Genomic DNA, 18133 nt, shown 5'->3' on the forward strand with positions numbered 1-18133 from the left:
AAAAAACGGACGTATGGTAACCCTAGGCTCTGTTTTATGACTGGGCTACCACAATACTAGTGCTAATAATAATCCTATAAATGTAAACAAGCAGGCACGAGCATTGCAGTGGTGTATGTTGTTCTCACAGCTTGAAATGGCAGTAGGACACACAAGGGATCAAAAAGTATGTTTAGAGACTTGTCTTGCACTTTTTTGTATTTAGTGGAGCAGATAACTTTTCATTGAACTTAGTTCTCAGCACTAAGAAATTCTGTGTCCGAAAATGAACCGGAAGGGGTGAGATTGTGACTTTGGAATGTTTGGGAATCACGGAGTTAGTTAAAAACAGGTGGCCTGAATTCTCCCACCCTCCCAAACCACCATTTGAATATGCTTCAGAAACTACCTTCTCTCTGCAAAGAAAGTTGTTCTATGTGTAGAAATGCTTTGCTCCCTTTTTTTTTTTTTTTTTTTTTAAATTGTAGCCTGGAAACATTTGCTAGTTGAATGGTGAGCAAAATATTTTAGTCACATCAAGAGCAGGAATGTATAAAACCTTCCTAATATTTCTCTTACTGAGAAGTGAACAAAGACAAGTACACAACTTTTGTTTAAAAGTGAAAACACAGAGGAGTCAAATGGTGAATGAGTTAGCCTTTCACCTCGGTCTTGGGTCCTAGATTTAGTCTATGGCCCTAGGGGTGCAGTGGGATGCATGCTTGTAGAACAAGCTTGCACAGCTTCTGCCTCCTTTTAAGCCCGGCTTGTTGTTAAACCCTTGACTTGCACATAGGGTGAAACTCCTGCTCCCTACAGACCATTAAACAATCTGGTCTTTAGAGGTATTAATCTTCTTTTTATAAAGACTCTGCAGAAATCATGACTATCCCAACCAAGTTATGGCTGAAACCATGATAACTGTTTAACATGGTGGCTGCTAACAGGGCCCTTTCATGACCAGTGATTTTGAAAGAACAGTGCTAATCATAATACTTCAGAACATCTCTTCTTTCCTCCCTTTCCCCCCTCCCGCCCCCCAATAAAACAAAACCAAAGCCCTACCCACAGTTTGTCACGGTCTTTTAATCTTACTATAACGCTACTGTGGGAGCAGTGGAAGGGCCCCTGTTCACATTGTTTCAACTAACTTTCTTTCACAAACCATTGTTAGCAGCAGTTTGTCCAATAGCATGAACAGGACCTAGAGGTCAAAACTCAAGATAATTAAATAGTGTTAGAAGGGGTGGAGGGTGAGCAGAAGCTGTCCAGACGAGTGCTGGAATAAGCTTGTGCTGTAGCTGCTTTGCAAAACACAGTGTGCAGCAGAGTGTCATGTTTGACAGCTAATAGTACAATTGTAATGCCTTTGCGTCCTATCTGTATAAAACTTTCCTTCCTTCCTGCAGACATCATAATTCCTGAGAATGGGGAACCTGTGAGTACCAAGGACATTAAATGTTGTATTAAGCAAATCCAGGAACTGATCATTTCTCGGTTAAACCAAGCGGTTGCCAACAAATTGATAAGCTCCGTAGACTACCTGCGTGAAAGCTTTGTGGGGACGCTGGAGAGATGCCTGAGGAGTCTGGAGAAGTCTCAGGATGTTTCCGTACATATCACGAGCAATTATCTCAAACAGGTATGGTAGCTCAACCAGTTGCTGAGAACTTTTCGTAGCATTACTTTTTTACGAAGAATTTTGTTGGACTGTCACAGCAAGACTTGACTTTATCCTGATGAAATAAGAGAGCAGCACTAAAAAACCAGGAAGAGTTGGGCAAGGCTATAATGTACAAGCCCTATTAAAATCAATAGAAGGAAGCAGAAACCTTTGAGGAACGGATGTAGTGGCTGGAGAAGAGGGGCAGAACTGAGGAATTATAGGTTCTATTCTCAGCTCTTCTCAGGCTTGCTGTATGATCTCTGCCAAGTCACTTAACCTCCCGCTCGGTTTCCCAGTCTGTAAAATGGCGATAATTACCTATCTATATAAGGGTGTGGCAAGGGTTAAATACACAGAGTAGTCTGGTCAGGTAGGCTGGGGGCCGTCTGCAGCATCCGGTATAGACCATTGCCAGAGGCAAGATACAAGATTTACAGGACCAGTGCTCTTATTTGTTCTAGGTCAGTTTTCCATACAGAATCAGAATTAAGCAAGTCATGGTTCTTACTTTGCTAATTTTCTCCCCCCCCTCCTCACTCCAGATACTAAATGCAGCCTATCACGTTGAAGTCACTTTTCACTCAGGCTCATCAGTAACCAGAATGCTGTGGGAACAGATCAAACAGGTATGAATTTTCTACATTCCTTTCTACTTGGACTGTAAAATAAACTAGTTACTATCACACCCTGACTTTCGCGTACTAGAACAACGATGGAATGTTTGGATTATAAACGCTGCAGGGATTGCTTATGAAACTTTGATACTAAATATTACTAACTTCTGCTGGTCTGCAGAATGTTCTGCAGAATCTTACTACTTTTTACAAACCATAAAAGTGCAAATTAATAATGTGCCCCTAAAAGTGTGTTGGATGCTTCACAAAGCAAAGAATTGACTTGACAGTTGCTAGTTACAAGTGTTAAGGCAAACCACTATTATTCATTGAGTGAGTGTCCATACAGATTTCGCTCTTTGTGCATGAGATTAGATTTTTTGGGACTGTACCTGTGCCCGGAGTACCTTCTTGTTCCTCATAATGGAAGGCATAAGGAGTGGGGGGGGCAGCAGCCATCTGCAATCAGTTCCTTCTTACTGCCCATTGTGGTTCCTGTATGGGTGTTCCTAGTGCTTTGTGCAGCTAGTACATTCTTTTTTTCCTCTACTGTAGGGGGAAAAGTGTTGGTCTTTGTCTAGTGTTGATTGATAGGTTTTCTCTTCCAATTGGCTTTAGTTACTTAATCTTAAACAGAGTAGTGAGAAGGTTTCTTCTATACAAGGAAGAGATTCCTTGAATAGATCGACTGTACAAGGGCAGACACCAAGTCATTGGGGTTCAAGGTCTGCTCATCCTGCACCTGTTATTCCTGTGAATGACTGGCACTCCCAGTGCCTGTTGTGCTTCGGAGCAGTGGAGATCTGGCAGAGTTCAGGGAAAAATCTCTGGGAGGCACTGGAAGATCATCCGGGATGCAGAGCAGCCCTCCTGGTACCCACTCATTTGTCGTCCTCACTGTCCGTACCAGCCATGGCAGTACTGGTCTCCCTACAAGTAAACCTCTGTTCTAGGAAGTCAGCTTTGTCCACTTTCTCCAGAGCCAGATCCCCCTCACCAAAGAAGCAGTCTCGAGCTTCTCTCCTGTCTGTGTCAGTTTATGGAGGGTGAGCGGGAATACGGTGGAGATTACTACTCTCCAGAGATTTATCAGCCTCTGGCCATCTCCATCTGCAGATTGAAGTAGTTAAGCCCACATTCACTGGAAGTCATCTAGGAGCATGCTGAGTGTCTTCTGAATGTCCTGCAGCCTTCCTCTGCAGTGTGACTGGCCATGTCCACTGGTGACTGACCACTTGACTTGGCATACATTGGCCTCAGTCACAGCAACATCAAAAGGGGCTGTTGGATACCAGGTGCCTGTGAAAGGGTTTGAATATTTTACCAACACCCTACCCCTGGGTGTAGCACAGGTAGCTCATGGAAAGTTGAGGCACCAAAGCCAGTCCAAGTCTACCCCTGTGGATAAAGACCCCAATAACTGAGATCTATTTCAGGAAGAAGGTATACCCCTCAGCAAGCCTTCAGTTATGAGTGGCAAATGATCAGGTGCTGCTGCCAGAGAAGGACTTTCTGTTATGGGACACTTTCCATTTTTATGGACAGACTCCTGAAGGGCTAGCACAAGGAATTGAAATCCCTTATAAAGGCCAGCTCACTGCCTGACTGGCACTTCAAGCAGCATTTGATGCATCGGCTTCAGCAGCCAGGTTCATGGCTGCAGGCATCAGGAAATCCACTGGAAGTCCAAGTTACCATCAGCCCTCCCATTTGAGGGCAACAAGCTCTTTAATAGTGATATGGATGAGGAACTTAATTCCCTAAAAGACTCCAAAGCCACCTTGAGATTCTTGGGTCTGTATGTCCCAGCCCCAGAGAGGAAGCTACCATGAGACAGACTGAAACTAGTCTCAATACTATCCACAGCTACTGACTTTAGAGCAGCTGAGGAAGGGGTAGTGATTTTACTGAGTCTGCCCCACAATGTGGGGCTTCAAGCAAAAATGGTGTTTTATTTGTTTTTTGTGTTTGGGCAAACCTCCCTCAGCTCCTCCTTCCTCCAGGCCTCTCTTTGACAACAGCCTGTCCTGCTTCCAGGAAGCCTGGGATGGGATAATCAAGGACTAGTGAGTCTTGACGATAGTCAGCAAGGGGTATCCCATCCAGGTTCAAGCTGTTTTTATCCCCCAAGTCCCTCTTCAGAGGCCTTTCTCGTCAGAGGCTGAGGGCGTCCACCTCTTGCTTCACGTAAATGGGAGAGGTAGAGGAAATCCGCGTCCCCACAGAGTTCAGGGGCAGGGGACTTCATTCCCACTGCATCCTAATTGCAAAGTTGGGAGACTCAACACTTTTTTAACCATTGCTTCAAATTCTGCACGGTTACCCTGGACTTTATAATCTCCTCTCTGGATCCCATGGACTGGCTCACTGCTCTTGACCTTCAAGATACGTATTTTTCCCATCTTAATCCTTCCAGCTCATGGATTACTGGCAGGAACATCCATACTATCAGCAGAGTTCTACCCTCTGGTCTCTCAGCATGCCAATAGGTGTTCACCTAAGTCCTAGCTGTGGCAGCTGCCCACCTGAAGGCAAGGTATCAAGGTGCATCTGTAATGGATGATGGGCTGGTTGGCACAGGGGAGCTCCCCCAGCAAGTGACCAACTTGCTTCAAAAGAAACTAAGCTGCTTTTTAGTCACCAAAGTGTGGAATCTTTGTGAACAATAACTTGAATGGTTACGTATAGTAACTGTGATTCTTCAAGATGTGTTGTCCACAAAGATGCCATGACCCACTCTCCTTCCCTGATGATTGGAGTCCTGCTCCTAGGGGATCCCTATTGGAAGGAATGGAGTACAAGTGCAGCTGGCCCTGCCCGCTTAGCTACAGGGAGTAAGGGGGTGCTTGGACTGCAGATTTGGCCCCAGTGAAACACTGCTATTGAAAAGAAACGGGACTTGTGCACATTGGGCACCTGCATTTCAAGAGTAAAAGCTGTGTGGGCAACACCTCTCAAAGAACCATACTTGCTCTTCTTTCTGAATCCGATTCTGCCCTCAGATCAACTCTTAAGATTTCAAAAGAAGTAAGTAGCATATGAGGCCTGAGGGCAAGATTTGGCCCTTCAGTTTAATTGGTTTAATCCTGTTCTGTTAGATAATTCAGCGGATTACCTGGGTCAGCCCACCTGCTATCACCATGGAGTGGAAGCGGAAAGTAGCTCAGGATGCTATTGAGAGCCTCAGTGCCTCCAAGCTGGCGAAGAGCATCTGCAGCCAATTCCGGACCAGGCTAAACAGCTCTCATGAGGCTTTTGCAGCCTCTCTGCGACAGGTAGGTGTGGGGCTGTGAGGTGGGCAATGCAAATGCAGAGCACCATGAGGAGAAACAAATTGGGGTTTCTGTATAGTGCCACTCCGGGAAACCAGAACTGTCACATGTGAGATGGCCAAAGGGTGGGCAGAATAGTCAGCCCATTGCTGTCCTCTTCAATATGGAAGTATTGCCTACCTAGTGGGAGACACTCTGGCTTGTGATGCTTAGGCTTCATCAGCATGGCAAGCTAACTTGGAGCCCTCCCTGCAGTGAAGTGGGTGCCCTAATTAAATGACCCATCTTGAAAATGGGACCCCATATGATCCAGTGTCTTACCTTGCTTTCACCTTTTGCTTCTATGTGAGGCATGTGACCATATAGAATGACTCTACACATACCATCTCTGGCCTTCTGTCTTGGTAGCTAGAGGCTGGCCATTCAGGCAGGTTGGAGAAAACGGAAGACCTTTGGCTGAAGGTGCGGAAAGACCATGCCCCTCGGCTAGCCCGCCTCTCGCTGGAGAGCAGATCTCTGCAGGATGTGTTGTTACACGGTGAGCACCTACACCCGATCTTCTTTCCAGAGTCTCTTGGGAGGGTGTCTTGGATTAGTTCTGTCCTGCTTCTGCAGGGTTTGGGGGAGCAAGGGCAAGGGGGACTCCTCATCTAGCTGTAGATTATTATACAAGAATAGTGTTGGCTTGAACACTAGTTTTCTTCTGGCTTTGCTTCTACTTGACACGTGCCAACTATGTCGAAGTATTGGGTAGGGTTGCTTCTAATCCTGCGGGCCTATGAAAGGGAAAAACCTCACCCATCTTCTAGTATAGGACTTTGTGGGAAGGCTGATCGGGGGCAGTAGGATGGATAGCTAAAAACAATTCGTTTGTAGATCCAAAACTGGGAGAGTTCTATGGAGGGGAGGGGTGTTAATTAGAGAACTCTTTGCAAGGCTAATTGTTTAAATCAAATATACTTCAATGCTGTGCTCATTTTTAAAAAGAAAAACTTTACAACAAATTTGTGGGCATAACAAGAACTTTTAGGAAGGCTTGATAAAGAGACACAGATTTGTTTTGAAGACTTAGTCTTAAATCCTCTGAAAGACTCCCTGGGACGATTCATAGGATTGATAATGGGATATAGAACCTTCAACCTCTGTGGTTATGGGATCAAACCCAGACTCTGTGGGTACTGACCAAAAAGCTTGTCTGAGGGTTATGTGGCTTGTATGCTGCTAGCTGGAATGAGAGTCCTGTTCACTTACAGACTGTTGCTAGATGTCTCCTGTGTTGGCAGTCTCAGATTAGACAAAGGATTGAATGAGCAATGAAGATAGAACTCCCCTTTTTCCTCTTTGGTACCTCAGCATATGGGGGTGAGTCTCACTTGCAGAAGAGTCCAGAGAGAGCTTGTACTGGGCTGTTACTTGTTCTGCATATAAATATTGTGGCCTATACCAGTTCCAGTCTAGCACTGACCTAACAATTTAAACTACCTGATTTCAAGAAGGACCCACCTACCTCCCCCGAATGTGAAATACTAGTCCAGTTCATGGCATCATCATAGCCAGATACTTATGCTAGAGGGGGAGAACATGGAAACTTTACCTCTGATCAAACTGACACATTGCTGTGTGTTTGCAGGTAAACCGAAGCTAGGCCGTGAGCTGGGCCGAGGGCAGTATGGAGTGGTGTACTTGTGTGATAGTTGGGGGGGCCATTTCCCATGTGCACTCAAATCAGTCGTCCCTCCAGACGAGAAGCACTGGAATGACCTTGCACTTGAGTTTCACTATATGAGGTGTGTATTGGTAAACTCTCCTCTAATCTGCAAATGCCAGCTGAACCTGGTTAGATTCCAGTAGCTACGCAGGCTGGCTTACATGGCTTGAGGCAGAGAGACTTTGGTCCAACATAGTTCCTTACCACTCTCAGTGACTTGGTTGGTGCTGAGGATTGCCACTAGATGCTGCACAACTTTGAGTGAGGACTAGATAACTGTCGATGCTACTTGTAGAATAGATAAGACAGTGCAAAGCTCACCTGCTGCCCCGCCTCATCTCTCCCCAGGGCTGATTCTCTTGTGTCTGCAATACTCCCATTCCCTGCTGCTTCCTGCAATAAAAGTCAGTTAGTATTGCATGGTGTTGCACAGTTCTCACTGTCCTGACCTTGGTATCTGATGTACCGTCTCTCCCTTCATCTAGTACTGAGCACTCTTTCTGCCCAAAGTGTGCTATTCTGCATTCACTGACTAAAATGACAGTGGGACGACAATGTAGGAAACGTAACCAGCCTTGACTGTATAGAGCTGCCTCTGCTGCAGTGCAGACCTCCTGTTACAACACACTGACTCAGTGATCTGTCCTTTGCTGTAGCCAGAGTGGTGGTAGCATTGTCAGTCATCTCCTGCTACACTTGTTAAGAGCCCAGATGTTGGGTGCCTTGTAAAGAGACTAGGCTTGATTTAAGAGGGCAGGAGGGGAAGTAGGCAGAATTGTAATCTAGGGGAATATAGTCACATTGTCTATCTGTTGTGCTGATTTTCTTTCTCCAGGTCTTTACCAAAGCATGAGCGACTAGTAGATCTCCATGGCTCCGTGATAGATTACGGCTATGGGGGAGGTTCCAGCATTGCTGTCCTACTGATAATGGAACGGTTGCACAGAGATCTCTATACAGGACTAAGGGTGAGAAGGAAAAATGGCTGGAAGCACCAACTGAACTCATAAACTGGTGTAAAAGAAAGTTATTGGTCTATTTACCACTTTCAGGTGTCATTTTCCTCAATATATTTATAACTGACTTTAGTCAGAGCAAGTATGTGTTTAGCAATACATGGAAGGCATGTCATGCATCCATGTACAATCTCAGCAGCACTCAGAGTGCTTAGAATGGCAAATAACTTAACTGTGACTGTTGCAAATTTTGTGTTTGCATGTAAAATGTAGCTTTAGCTAGTTCTGGTCTGTGATTCAAACAGTCAGGAACCTAAATGCTAAAGTGGACAGTATCCTTGATTTGTAAAATTTGGGCTACAGAACAACCATAAAAATACATCTGAGCACATCCTTGGAGAACTTTTGACATAACTAGACCCAGTTTTAATTATGGAAGCTCCTAAAACATTATAGATCCAATTCTCCTTTATATGAAGGCCCTCTTATACATCTGGAGAGGTGTAAAGCGACGTTAGTGTAGCTGAGAATTCAGGCCTGCAAATGGCCATTTTAAGTAGAAGAAGCTGTGTTGGCCTATTTTACACAGGCTACCATACTGCCAGTGTGTCTGACTGTGAAAGTCCCCTAAAAGGGAAGTGACTAGCTGAAGGCTCAAATGCTAGATGGAATCAGTACTTGAATTTCCCAGGGTATAACTCTCAGCTTTTATGTGAGAGGTCCTGTTCAGGTGACTTTTCAGATTGCTGTTTGCGGCTATGTTCTGTAGCACCTTACACTTCCAAAATCCCTCTCAGGCCAGAGAACATTTTTGGGGAATCACTTCACCCATGCTGCCAAACTGAAGCACATCCTACTGTGAGGTGAAACACAGCAGCTGTCTAACAGAACAGTGATCCTAGATTATTTAGACCAGAAAGTGAAGAACGCTCTTTTTTTTTTTTTTTTTTTTTGCTTGACAAACCCAATTGAACAGTTGGTGCTTCAAACTGTTGTAAACAGCACAAAGCCGGGATGCTATGCCCTGTGTCAGTATAGCAGTAGAACAGACAAAACTTAGTTTGATTTAAACACATAAAGGCATAAAATATAGGAATAAAAAAAACTAGATTGTGTGCTGTAGAAGTGAAAGGAAACATGACTTCTTGGGGTAGTGATCTAAAACCAACATCTTCCTGAAGATCTTCTAGTTGCATTACTGTAATAGTTACATAATGCTTCAGTGTGGCTTAGACTACTGTACTGTGTTTTGATCTGGCCTGTGGCATAAGAGATGCTGCATCGCTTGATCTTTAGCAGCTGACAACTTGGAATGTCTCGGATACCTTACTTTCAGAAGTCATGTGGCCTTTTTGCTGTTGGCCCATCCATCCCTTTCATCTTGCTGCCTGCAGTCCTGGCTGACTCCATCAAGCAGTTTAGTAGCCACTTTGGAAGTAAATAGTGGGATCATGACCGCATGTTTCATTACTGAGCAAAAGAACTAAACAGACTAGGATAAGCAGATACCATGTTCAGAACCTAGTGAAACTAATGTACCAGGATCTTGGCAACAAAAGCAGCTCATGCCAAGTCCATTCCATTGCCTGGCATTCACCCATGGCTCTGTCAGGAGCTCCTTGCATCTGTTAAAGGGTCAGTTAGTAGCTAGATAGCATTTACCGGGAAGGACAAGGAAATCCCACAAATACAAAGTAACTTACATTTGTAGGATTATTAAATCATCCTGTATGCCTCTTCCTCAGGCTGGGCTGATACTGGAGACACGATTGCAGATTGCTTTGGATGTAGTTGAAGGGATCCGGTTTCTGCACAGTCAGGGGCTTGTTCATCGGGACATCAAACTTAAAAATGTACTGGTAAGGGAAATCTTTTTACACTTCACTTTCTTTTGGTTAGTCCCTAAAAGCCTTTTTCTCTCCACTGCCAAAGGGGAACTAATAAATCGTTCATAGCATTGACAGTAAATGAAATAATGGCCTTATTCACTTAGATGTTTCTGTAAGAAGACTTACAAACAAATGCCTTTCACTTTGATAGCACTCTTCATGAACTCTCAAAACACTTACTACAAATATCAGTTTTACAAGGTCCCTGTGAGCTGTAGAAGCATTATTATTTTGCAAGTGGGATAGTGACTTGTGTGAGGATAGTTTGTCACAGCTGGGATTAGATTTAGGACTTTCTGGTTCCCAGTCCTGTTCTCGCACTGCTAGACCATACCTCCTGGTTAATAAAGATGTAAAAACTTGTCATGTTAGTTAGGACAGTAAGAGTCCATAGCAGTCAGTAATTCAGAATAACGTACATAGAGCAAACTCCCAACAATTCAAACACGAATACATTTTGTAAAGTTGCTTTTAATATTAAAAAGCCAATAATAGGATTGAAAGCATGATTAACCATCACCTGATCTATGGATGGCTCTACAGCTTGACAAAAAGAATCGTGCCAAAATCACGGACCTGGGATTCTGCAAGCCTGAGGCCATGATGTCTGGCAGTATTGTTGGGACACCGATCCATATGGCTCCTGAGCTCTTTACAGGTAAGGTGGTGAATGGAATCTCCTACTGACTGTCTGCAGTTCCAGTCCCGAAGGCCCAAAACGCTGTACTTTTATCTGTACCTTTTAACTCTTGAGGGGGAAACCCTAGTCAAAACTGTGGTAGACTTCAGTTGCATGTGGTGTGTATTTAACTTCACCTTCCTGTATTTTCAGTCTAAGTGATGATCATCTCCATTCTTTTTTCCTTTATGAGAAGAGCGGTTACTGTGGGATTCATATGGCCTACAGAAGTCAATAACAAATTAATACATTGGAAGGGCTATTGGAGGTATTTAGTCTCTCTGGTACAAACCATTTTAAAAAAAGTCAGCTGTATTTTTAGGGTCTGATAAAGGGGTTTCATACAAATTGTAGAGTAAGTTTTTAATACAAAAAGTTGGGGAAATTCAGAGCTGGGGATGACATCTAGGCTTATTTCCCATCCTCAAGATGAAATAAGTCTTGATTCAAAATTTGACTCTCAGCATTATGGTTCTAACATAAACTATTTTTCCTTTTTAAATCCCCACCCCCCCCTTTTTTTTTTTTTTAATTTAAGCTTTTTTTTACAGTAGTTCCTAGAGGGCTCAATCAGGATCAGAACCCCATTGTGTTAGGTGCAGCACAAATATGTCACCAGGAACAGCATCTTTTAAGATTAGACTGATCACAGCAAACCTGTTTTGTGTGTACTTCAAAGGGTAACATGCAGATGCTCCTGATTTAATAACAAAGTGTTCATAGTTAACATGCTAGATTCTGATCCTGAAAAGACTTAAGCATCTGCTTACCTTCTGTATACTGTAAGTAGTCCCATGGGCTTTAATAGGACTGCTCTGTGTGTAAATCTTTGAAGGAGTGGAGGCCTTAAGTTGTTTTCATGCTGTACAATAACACACACCAAGCTGTGATGCAAACACTCAGATTAGTTTTGTACCTTTTATTTTATATTGGTTTCAAACTCTGGAGACGTTCATTTGTCCTGTTGATCAAACCTGTTTGTTGTTCATTTGCCACAGGGAAATATGATAACTCGGTGGATGTTTATGCATTTGGTATCCTGTTCTGGTACATCTGTTCAGGACATGTGAAGTTACCAGAGGCCTTTGAGAGGTGTGCAAGCAAAGACCACCTTTGGAACAATGTTAGAAGAGGTATGTATGATTTATGCTGCATTGCTGTTAGGTGATCTAGTACTGTGTGAAACCTCCTGGAAAAGTAAATCCTTTTTACCCCCTTCATTTTTCCTTAACTAGGAACTGCATTTCCAGTTCCAGCCTCCCTATGGATTTAGTGGCCTTTGAGTAAAAAGTGCACTGCAGACTGTCACCCTCTAAGAGTATAGATGGGTAAATGGCACCTGACACTTTTTTTCCTCTTTAAAGATTAGCTGGAATCTGGGCAGACTTCAGTGGGATCTGCTGAAGGCATGTCACCAAAGGTCTAACTGAAATCTCTCTAGCTACTGGCAGGGTTCTAAAATAGCTTCCGATAAAACACAACCTGTCCCTGCTGATTACTGTCACTGTGCTAGCACAACGTTTTAAATGCCATTCTTGCCTCAAAAGGATGATGTATTAACGTTAGAAGGTAGAGTAAACCACATCCCAGAAACAGCCAGACATGGCATAATCCTTTAAGGAATGCTTAATTCCTTGCTATTTCCAGACGCCATCAGAATCCTTCACCCTCAAGTGTTTGACTAGGTGGTAAAACTGTAAAATGCTGGGGATGGTTAATGAGTGGAAGGTTGAAAAGTTTTTTTACAATGGAAGACTGTCTATTATCGTTTCCCATTCTGAGCAATGAACTTCTGCTTCCCAAGTTAGAAAATAGTTTAACAGGGCAGTTGCTATCCTGTGGTAGCACATACTTTCTGTGATGAATCTAGTATAAGAAAGTGTCAGTGCATTACCCTTTTTAATTCCTGTCCACAACTTTTCCATGTACGAGAGAGACTAAATCAAATGGGTGAGCCATGCATTTGCTCAGAAGGAAGCAAGATGTGCATTCGGTCTCGTGTTCCAGGACTGAGTTCTGCAATTGTGGGCTAGCTACTGAAAGATCTTTCCCTGTACTGTTAAGCCTTTTCCTGTGGCCAACTGCTTCAGTGGAACTGAATCATGCACATCCATACTTGGCTTGGTGCCTCCTGCTATTACCAGCTGTGAGATTTAACAGTACACACTTCTACAGCTCCTAAAACCCCGTCTGAAGTGACTGGGGAAACTGTGTTGGGCACTGTATTAATTTAGATGGACTAAATAGGCCAAAAGTATTAATGTAACTCAGTATCAGAGGGGTAGCCGTGTTCGTCTGTATCCACAAAAACAACGAGGAGTCGAGTGGCACCTTAAAGACTAACAGATTGATTTGGGCATAAGCTTTTTGGGGTGAAAACCCCACTTCTTCAGATGCATGGAGTGAAAATTACAGATGCAGGCATTATTATGATCATAAGATATCACAATAACCTATCACAACAAATGCTGATGGGAAAAGGTAAGAAAGGGAGGTCGGCAGACTGAATTAGTCCAAACAAAAAGCCCTATAGCTATAACCCAAGGACTGTGTTACGATTGTGCCTGGTAGACAAGAAAAGTGTAGAACTAAATATCAGTAAATCAAAACTGATGTGTCAGAAACTAGGTCTAATTGGTGGACCAAATCATGAGGTGATGAGTATAGCTCACACCACTCCCGTTTGGGGTCCATAATGAAAAGAGGCTTTGGGGAAGAAAAAAACTGGCTATGGGAGCGAGCTTCACCATCCTGGCTGCCACCCCCCATGATCTCTTGGGTCCCTGGCCTTCATCATCCTGATTCTGAGAGATATCCTGACCAGACCAGGCCTGAGGGGGACCCAGATGAAATCACCAACTCTACCGGCTCCAGCTAAATCCCGAATACCACCTGGGATGAAACAGGATTGACTTTAACCACCACCCACCCATCTCAATTAACTTCTCCTTTCTCCCAAAAGGACAGTTATTTACCATGTAAAACTGTCAAACAGAGGGATGGCCCTTCTAAAACTCTTCAGTGAAAGGGAATAAGGGATATTAATTGAAAGCCCTATTTAATATTTTACATTTCAAATGCTTTAACGGTTTGTCCTTCTTTTCTGTATCCTCTATTAAAGGTTAAAAGGATTTTAATGGTGTTTCACCATATCACTGGGTGACCGGACGTCCCTGTATACCAAACCCCAGACCTTTGTTTAACACTGTTTGTTTAGTGTTGGATACTTACGATCTTAGGCTCACTTTTCCCAGGGAAGCTCCTAATATTAGGATAAACTTCTAGGCCCAATTATCACAACAGCACCTTCTTTACTAGGAGTGTCTTGAGAACTCCTAACATTTACTCTTCCCTGGTCACTATAATCTGAGCCAAAGTGACTAACAGCAAAGGATCTCCTATGCCTATTTAGTCAGGATTTTCTAGCCGTTATCAACCCCTGTTCTTTCTTTCCATTTTCCAGGAGTACGCCCAGAGCGCCTCCCTGCATTTGATGAGGAATGCTGGCAGCTGATGGAAGCTTGCTGGGATGGAGACCCTTCCCAGCGTCCCCTCCTGGGCATTGTCCAGCCCATGCTGCAGCGGATCATGGACAGACTCTGCAAGTCAAGCTCTGAACAGTCAAACAAAGGGTTAGATGATTCTACTTGAAGGAAACATGAAAGAACCGTTTTATTATGGGAGAACTCTGACCCCCTTCTTGCAGATGTCTTCTTTGAAGAAGTAGCTCTTGCTGGGTAACAGGAGTTGCACTGGAGCAAACAAAAGATGTCTCGCCTCTGAGAGCATTATGGACATTGCAACTTTGGGTAGCAGCCAGAAAAATTCCACTCCAGTACACAAGTTATCCCGGACCCCATTTTTATTACAAAAATGAGTGAATAAATAAAAGATGGAAAATCCAGGCCATTTGGACTGCAAGGGATCTCTGCTAATCCCCTCCAGACTTTTCAAAAGAAAAGCATCTGGTGCTTTAGGTAGCAACTGAGTCACTAGGGATTTATTACTGCAGTTCTCACACAGTGGTAACAGTTGAAACAAAATATCTTCCATCTGCTGCTATCTGTGGTTGACCTTTAGTATATCCACCAGCTTTCCTTATCCTCAAAATTGAGCTTGGATGGTTTGGGGGACAAATAACAGTAATTACCTGGGGTGGGGCCCTTAGGCTACAAGGGGTGAGGGGATATGAGTGTCGTTATGCATTAGCTGCTTACAACACTCAGTATGTTTACATTGACAGGATCAAAGAATCCACACTTTACCTAAGGGGGAATTTCTGCATTCCACTGCAGCAGGAATACCCCAAAATCATAAGCTATCTGACTACTTTTTTTTTTTCTCTTACTTACTCGTAACCTGAAAGACCACTTTTTATAAACAAGTTATTGCTTCAAATAACTCTGCTTAATAGTGGTTGTTGGGGTGTCTAACCTGGCCTTTCTTTTAGTCTTTTGGTAAAATGGGGACTTCAAACAAATGGTTCAGAGAAATTGCACATAGTATTATAGAAACACAAAATGTCATTAGCAACTATCGACTGATGTCCAAACCCACTGGAAAATTACCAGTTTGTGTTTTTAACTAAAATGCTTTCCTTGTTTTGAACTAAGTGTAAAGGCAATGATGGTTTTAAATTCTATCGACATTTTAAATAAGATTTCTTCAACTTTTTAAAGTCATTTGCTGGATGAAAAAGTACCCAAGGGAAAACAGCTCTACCATTCTTCAGTGGGGGGTGGAGGGGTGCAGGGGTTGCTGTGTCCACATCTGATCTCTTCACTTCCTTGGGCTTTGCAGTTTGGTTGTATTAAAAATTGGAGGTCAATTGCAGGGTGTGTGTGGGGCAGGACAGTCCTGATACCCCTTACATGAAGGGCTCCTTCTGAAAACACACCCTTTCCACAGTGTTTCCTCTGCATTTGGTTGGGCGAGGTTGATATTTTGAAGTGCTTGGGGATAGGTGGGGGGTAGAAGGAGGGAATCTGAATGGAGAACACCTTTTGTATGTGTGAGGAAACTGATTACTTGGCAGTTTGTCCCTAGGTATAACAGCACACTCCTCCCCCCCCCCCCACTGCAGGCGATGGGGCAGGCAGCGGCTTCATTTTAACAGGAAATCTAGCATGCCATGTGCAAAACCATGCGGGCATGTGAAATCATTACACCTTGCTGCTGGAATTTACTGGGTGGTACAAAGCAAGATTACAACCAGTTGCCTTTTGCCTGTTAAACAGCTTGAACAAAGGAGAGGGATAAATAACCCTGCAGTGTTACTCAACAGTCTAGTTTAACCCATCTTCTGCATGCAATAAAACTAAAATAATGCTTTTTAAAAAAAGATTGCTTTTTACTTAACTACAGACGATGGCATAAAAACTGTTGTCATAGTTCCATAGACTGTAGCCTCTCCAGTAACTTGAATGGAAGTGGGCAGTAGCTATAAATCACATGCACAGAAAAACCAATCTCTTTTCAAAGCAGGATTATTACTAGGAACTTCACTGCCTTGGTGTATATCTATGCCACCAATGACTTTAACAGTATTAATCCGTTTTATATCCGTTTACTTTGTCCTATGGTGGCTAGTAACTACGTTGAGAACTAGAAGAGTCTAGGTCAGTATTTTTGCAGCTATAGACATAGTTTGTGTAACAAAACAAAAAAATAAATGAATAAAATTTAAATCTATATATGCAATTCCAGAAATGTCTTGTATAGCTTTCTCCTTTGTGGCACCTTCCTGACTTTTATCCTGTGCCTTTTTAATGCTGATTGTAAGTACTTTGAAGTCTTTTAAATAATTCCCCTGGGATTGTTTTATGTATCCAGCACACATAGGCCTGCACAAGTTTTCCCACATTTAATACACAGCCACTTTCCTACACAGTTCCCCTCCCCACGCCCCCCTGTTGGGCACTTAACCTGTTGCAAAGCAGATTTCACATCTTTTTTTGCTTCAAAAGTAAGAACTCTTCATTAAAGCAAAAGAAAAACAAGATGCGTAAACTATCCCATTAAAAGGCTCTACTAGGTAATGATGTAACCAAAGACAGTTGTATGTGAGTTTAATTCTAGCAGATTGAAAGGCAGTAACAAACTTGGATATTCGTTAATCTTGTGTAATTGACAGCTAGCCTTGTATAGAAATACAGAGCCTATCATATGAAGCAGCCTTCATGGCCTGTGGATGAATAGATAGATGTACTATAAAATACTTAAACACTAGACTGTAAAATGTACCCTTGCTGTTAGGCATATAGAAAGAGCTCCATGTTATTTAACAGGAATTCTGGTGGCTTCTATTTGTATGTGGACCCAAATCAGTGGTGAGTGCCAGTAAAATAGTGTCATCATTGTCTTATTTTAAACAAGACACTCTACAAAAGACAGAAATCCTTCAAAAGGCTCAGGCTGACTTAATGTGCATTGCAAAAATATACAAACTAATGGCACTCTTTGCCCCCAGAATCCACTATCCCTACCCAGCTTTCACTTCAAGCCTCTCTAAAGATGCACAGGTGGGGTTTAGACCTAAAAAGATTTGAATAGAAGCTTTGTTTACTAAGCTGCATTGTGAGGTTTACGTTCTGCCACTAATTTGGTGGCCGTACCAGGTGCTCCAGTATAATGCTTATTCTTCAGTCAGTGAGTTGGAAGCTTGTAAAAATAGGATAAAACTAGTTTACCGAGCAAACGTAGTTGCAAGGTTAAGACTTAAACTTGAAAGCTGCTAGTAGCTTACTGTGCAAAGATAAGAGCCACTCATCCCTGACTGATTTACCAAGGTAGCAACTTTTCAGCTATTGCTCTGTCCAGGATGGAAGTGGCTCGATTGTTTCATACACTACATATTGTGGAATGAGATGGAAGAAAATGCTTCCTAAATGCAGTGGAAGACTGGATCATAGCGATGCTGGAGGACTCCAGCCTCAGTGTTCTGATGCTTTGCCACTGCTGTTACTCACTGTATAGTTGTTGCATGTACTGTATATCTGGATCCGTAGGACATTTCCTTGGCTGGGCAACTGCTGGTCGGTGGGTGGGAGAACCCAAACCTATATCTAAACCTACTTGAGAGGGTTGCTAATTACATTAAGCAAACTCTACAGCTTGCTTGTTCCTTTTTAACTAAAAAGCAAGCTGCTCCAGTTTACGCTTTGCACATTGTTTTGAATGGTGATACTAGCCTCTTTCCCCCTCCACAGCTTCTCTTTGGAGGGGTAGAGGATATTTACATTTATATTGGTTTACACATGGTGACAAGTTCTGTAGAATTTCAGAATGGGATTGAGTAATCCCTTTGCATCCCTTGCTGAAGGAATAGCTGTTCCCTGCTGTTCTCCTTTCCTTTGTGTTCATATTGCATT

General features: G+C 43.0%; 1 protein-coding gene across 1 annotated transcript in view; it reads left to right on the forward strand.

Moving 5' to 3' along the window:
* Positions 1-14556, forward strand: part of LOC112118388 (dual serine/threonine and tyrosine protein kinase) — a 58893-nt gene extending 44337 nt beyond the window's left edge. The window contains exons 4-13 of the mRNA XM_024216672.3: positions 1389-1621; positions 2188-2271; positions 5358-5534; positions 5940-6069; positions 7162-7318; positions 8075-8207; positions 9941-10054; positions 10628-10742; positions 11762-11896; positions 14227-14556. Coding sequence (XP_024072440.2) covers positions 1389-1621; positions 2188-2271; positions 5358-5534; positions 5940-6069; positions 7162-7318; positions 8075-8207; positions 9941-10054; positions 10628-10742; positions 11762-11896; positions 14227-14414 — 1466 coding nt within the window. The 3' untranslated portion in view covers positions 14415-14556. The remainder of the gene's footprint in view (positions 1-1388; positions 1622-2187; positions 2272-5357; positions 5535-5939; positions 6070-7161; positions 7319-8074; positions 8208-9940; positions 10055-10627; positions 10743-11761; positions 11897-14226) is intronic.
* Positions 14557-18133: the final 3577 nt, after the last annotated feature.

The sequence above is a fragment of the Terrapene carolina genome, unplaced genomic scaffold (assembly GCF_002925995.2).
Source record: "Terrapene carolina triunguis isolate 2854851 unplaced genomic scaffold, T_m_triunguis-2.0 Scaffold199, whole genome shotgun sequence".
In the NCBI taxonomy this organism is placed as follows: Eukaryota; Metazoa; Chordata; order Testudines; family Emydidae; genus Terrapene; species Terrapene triunguis.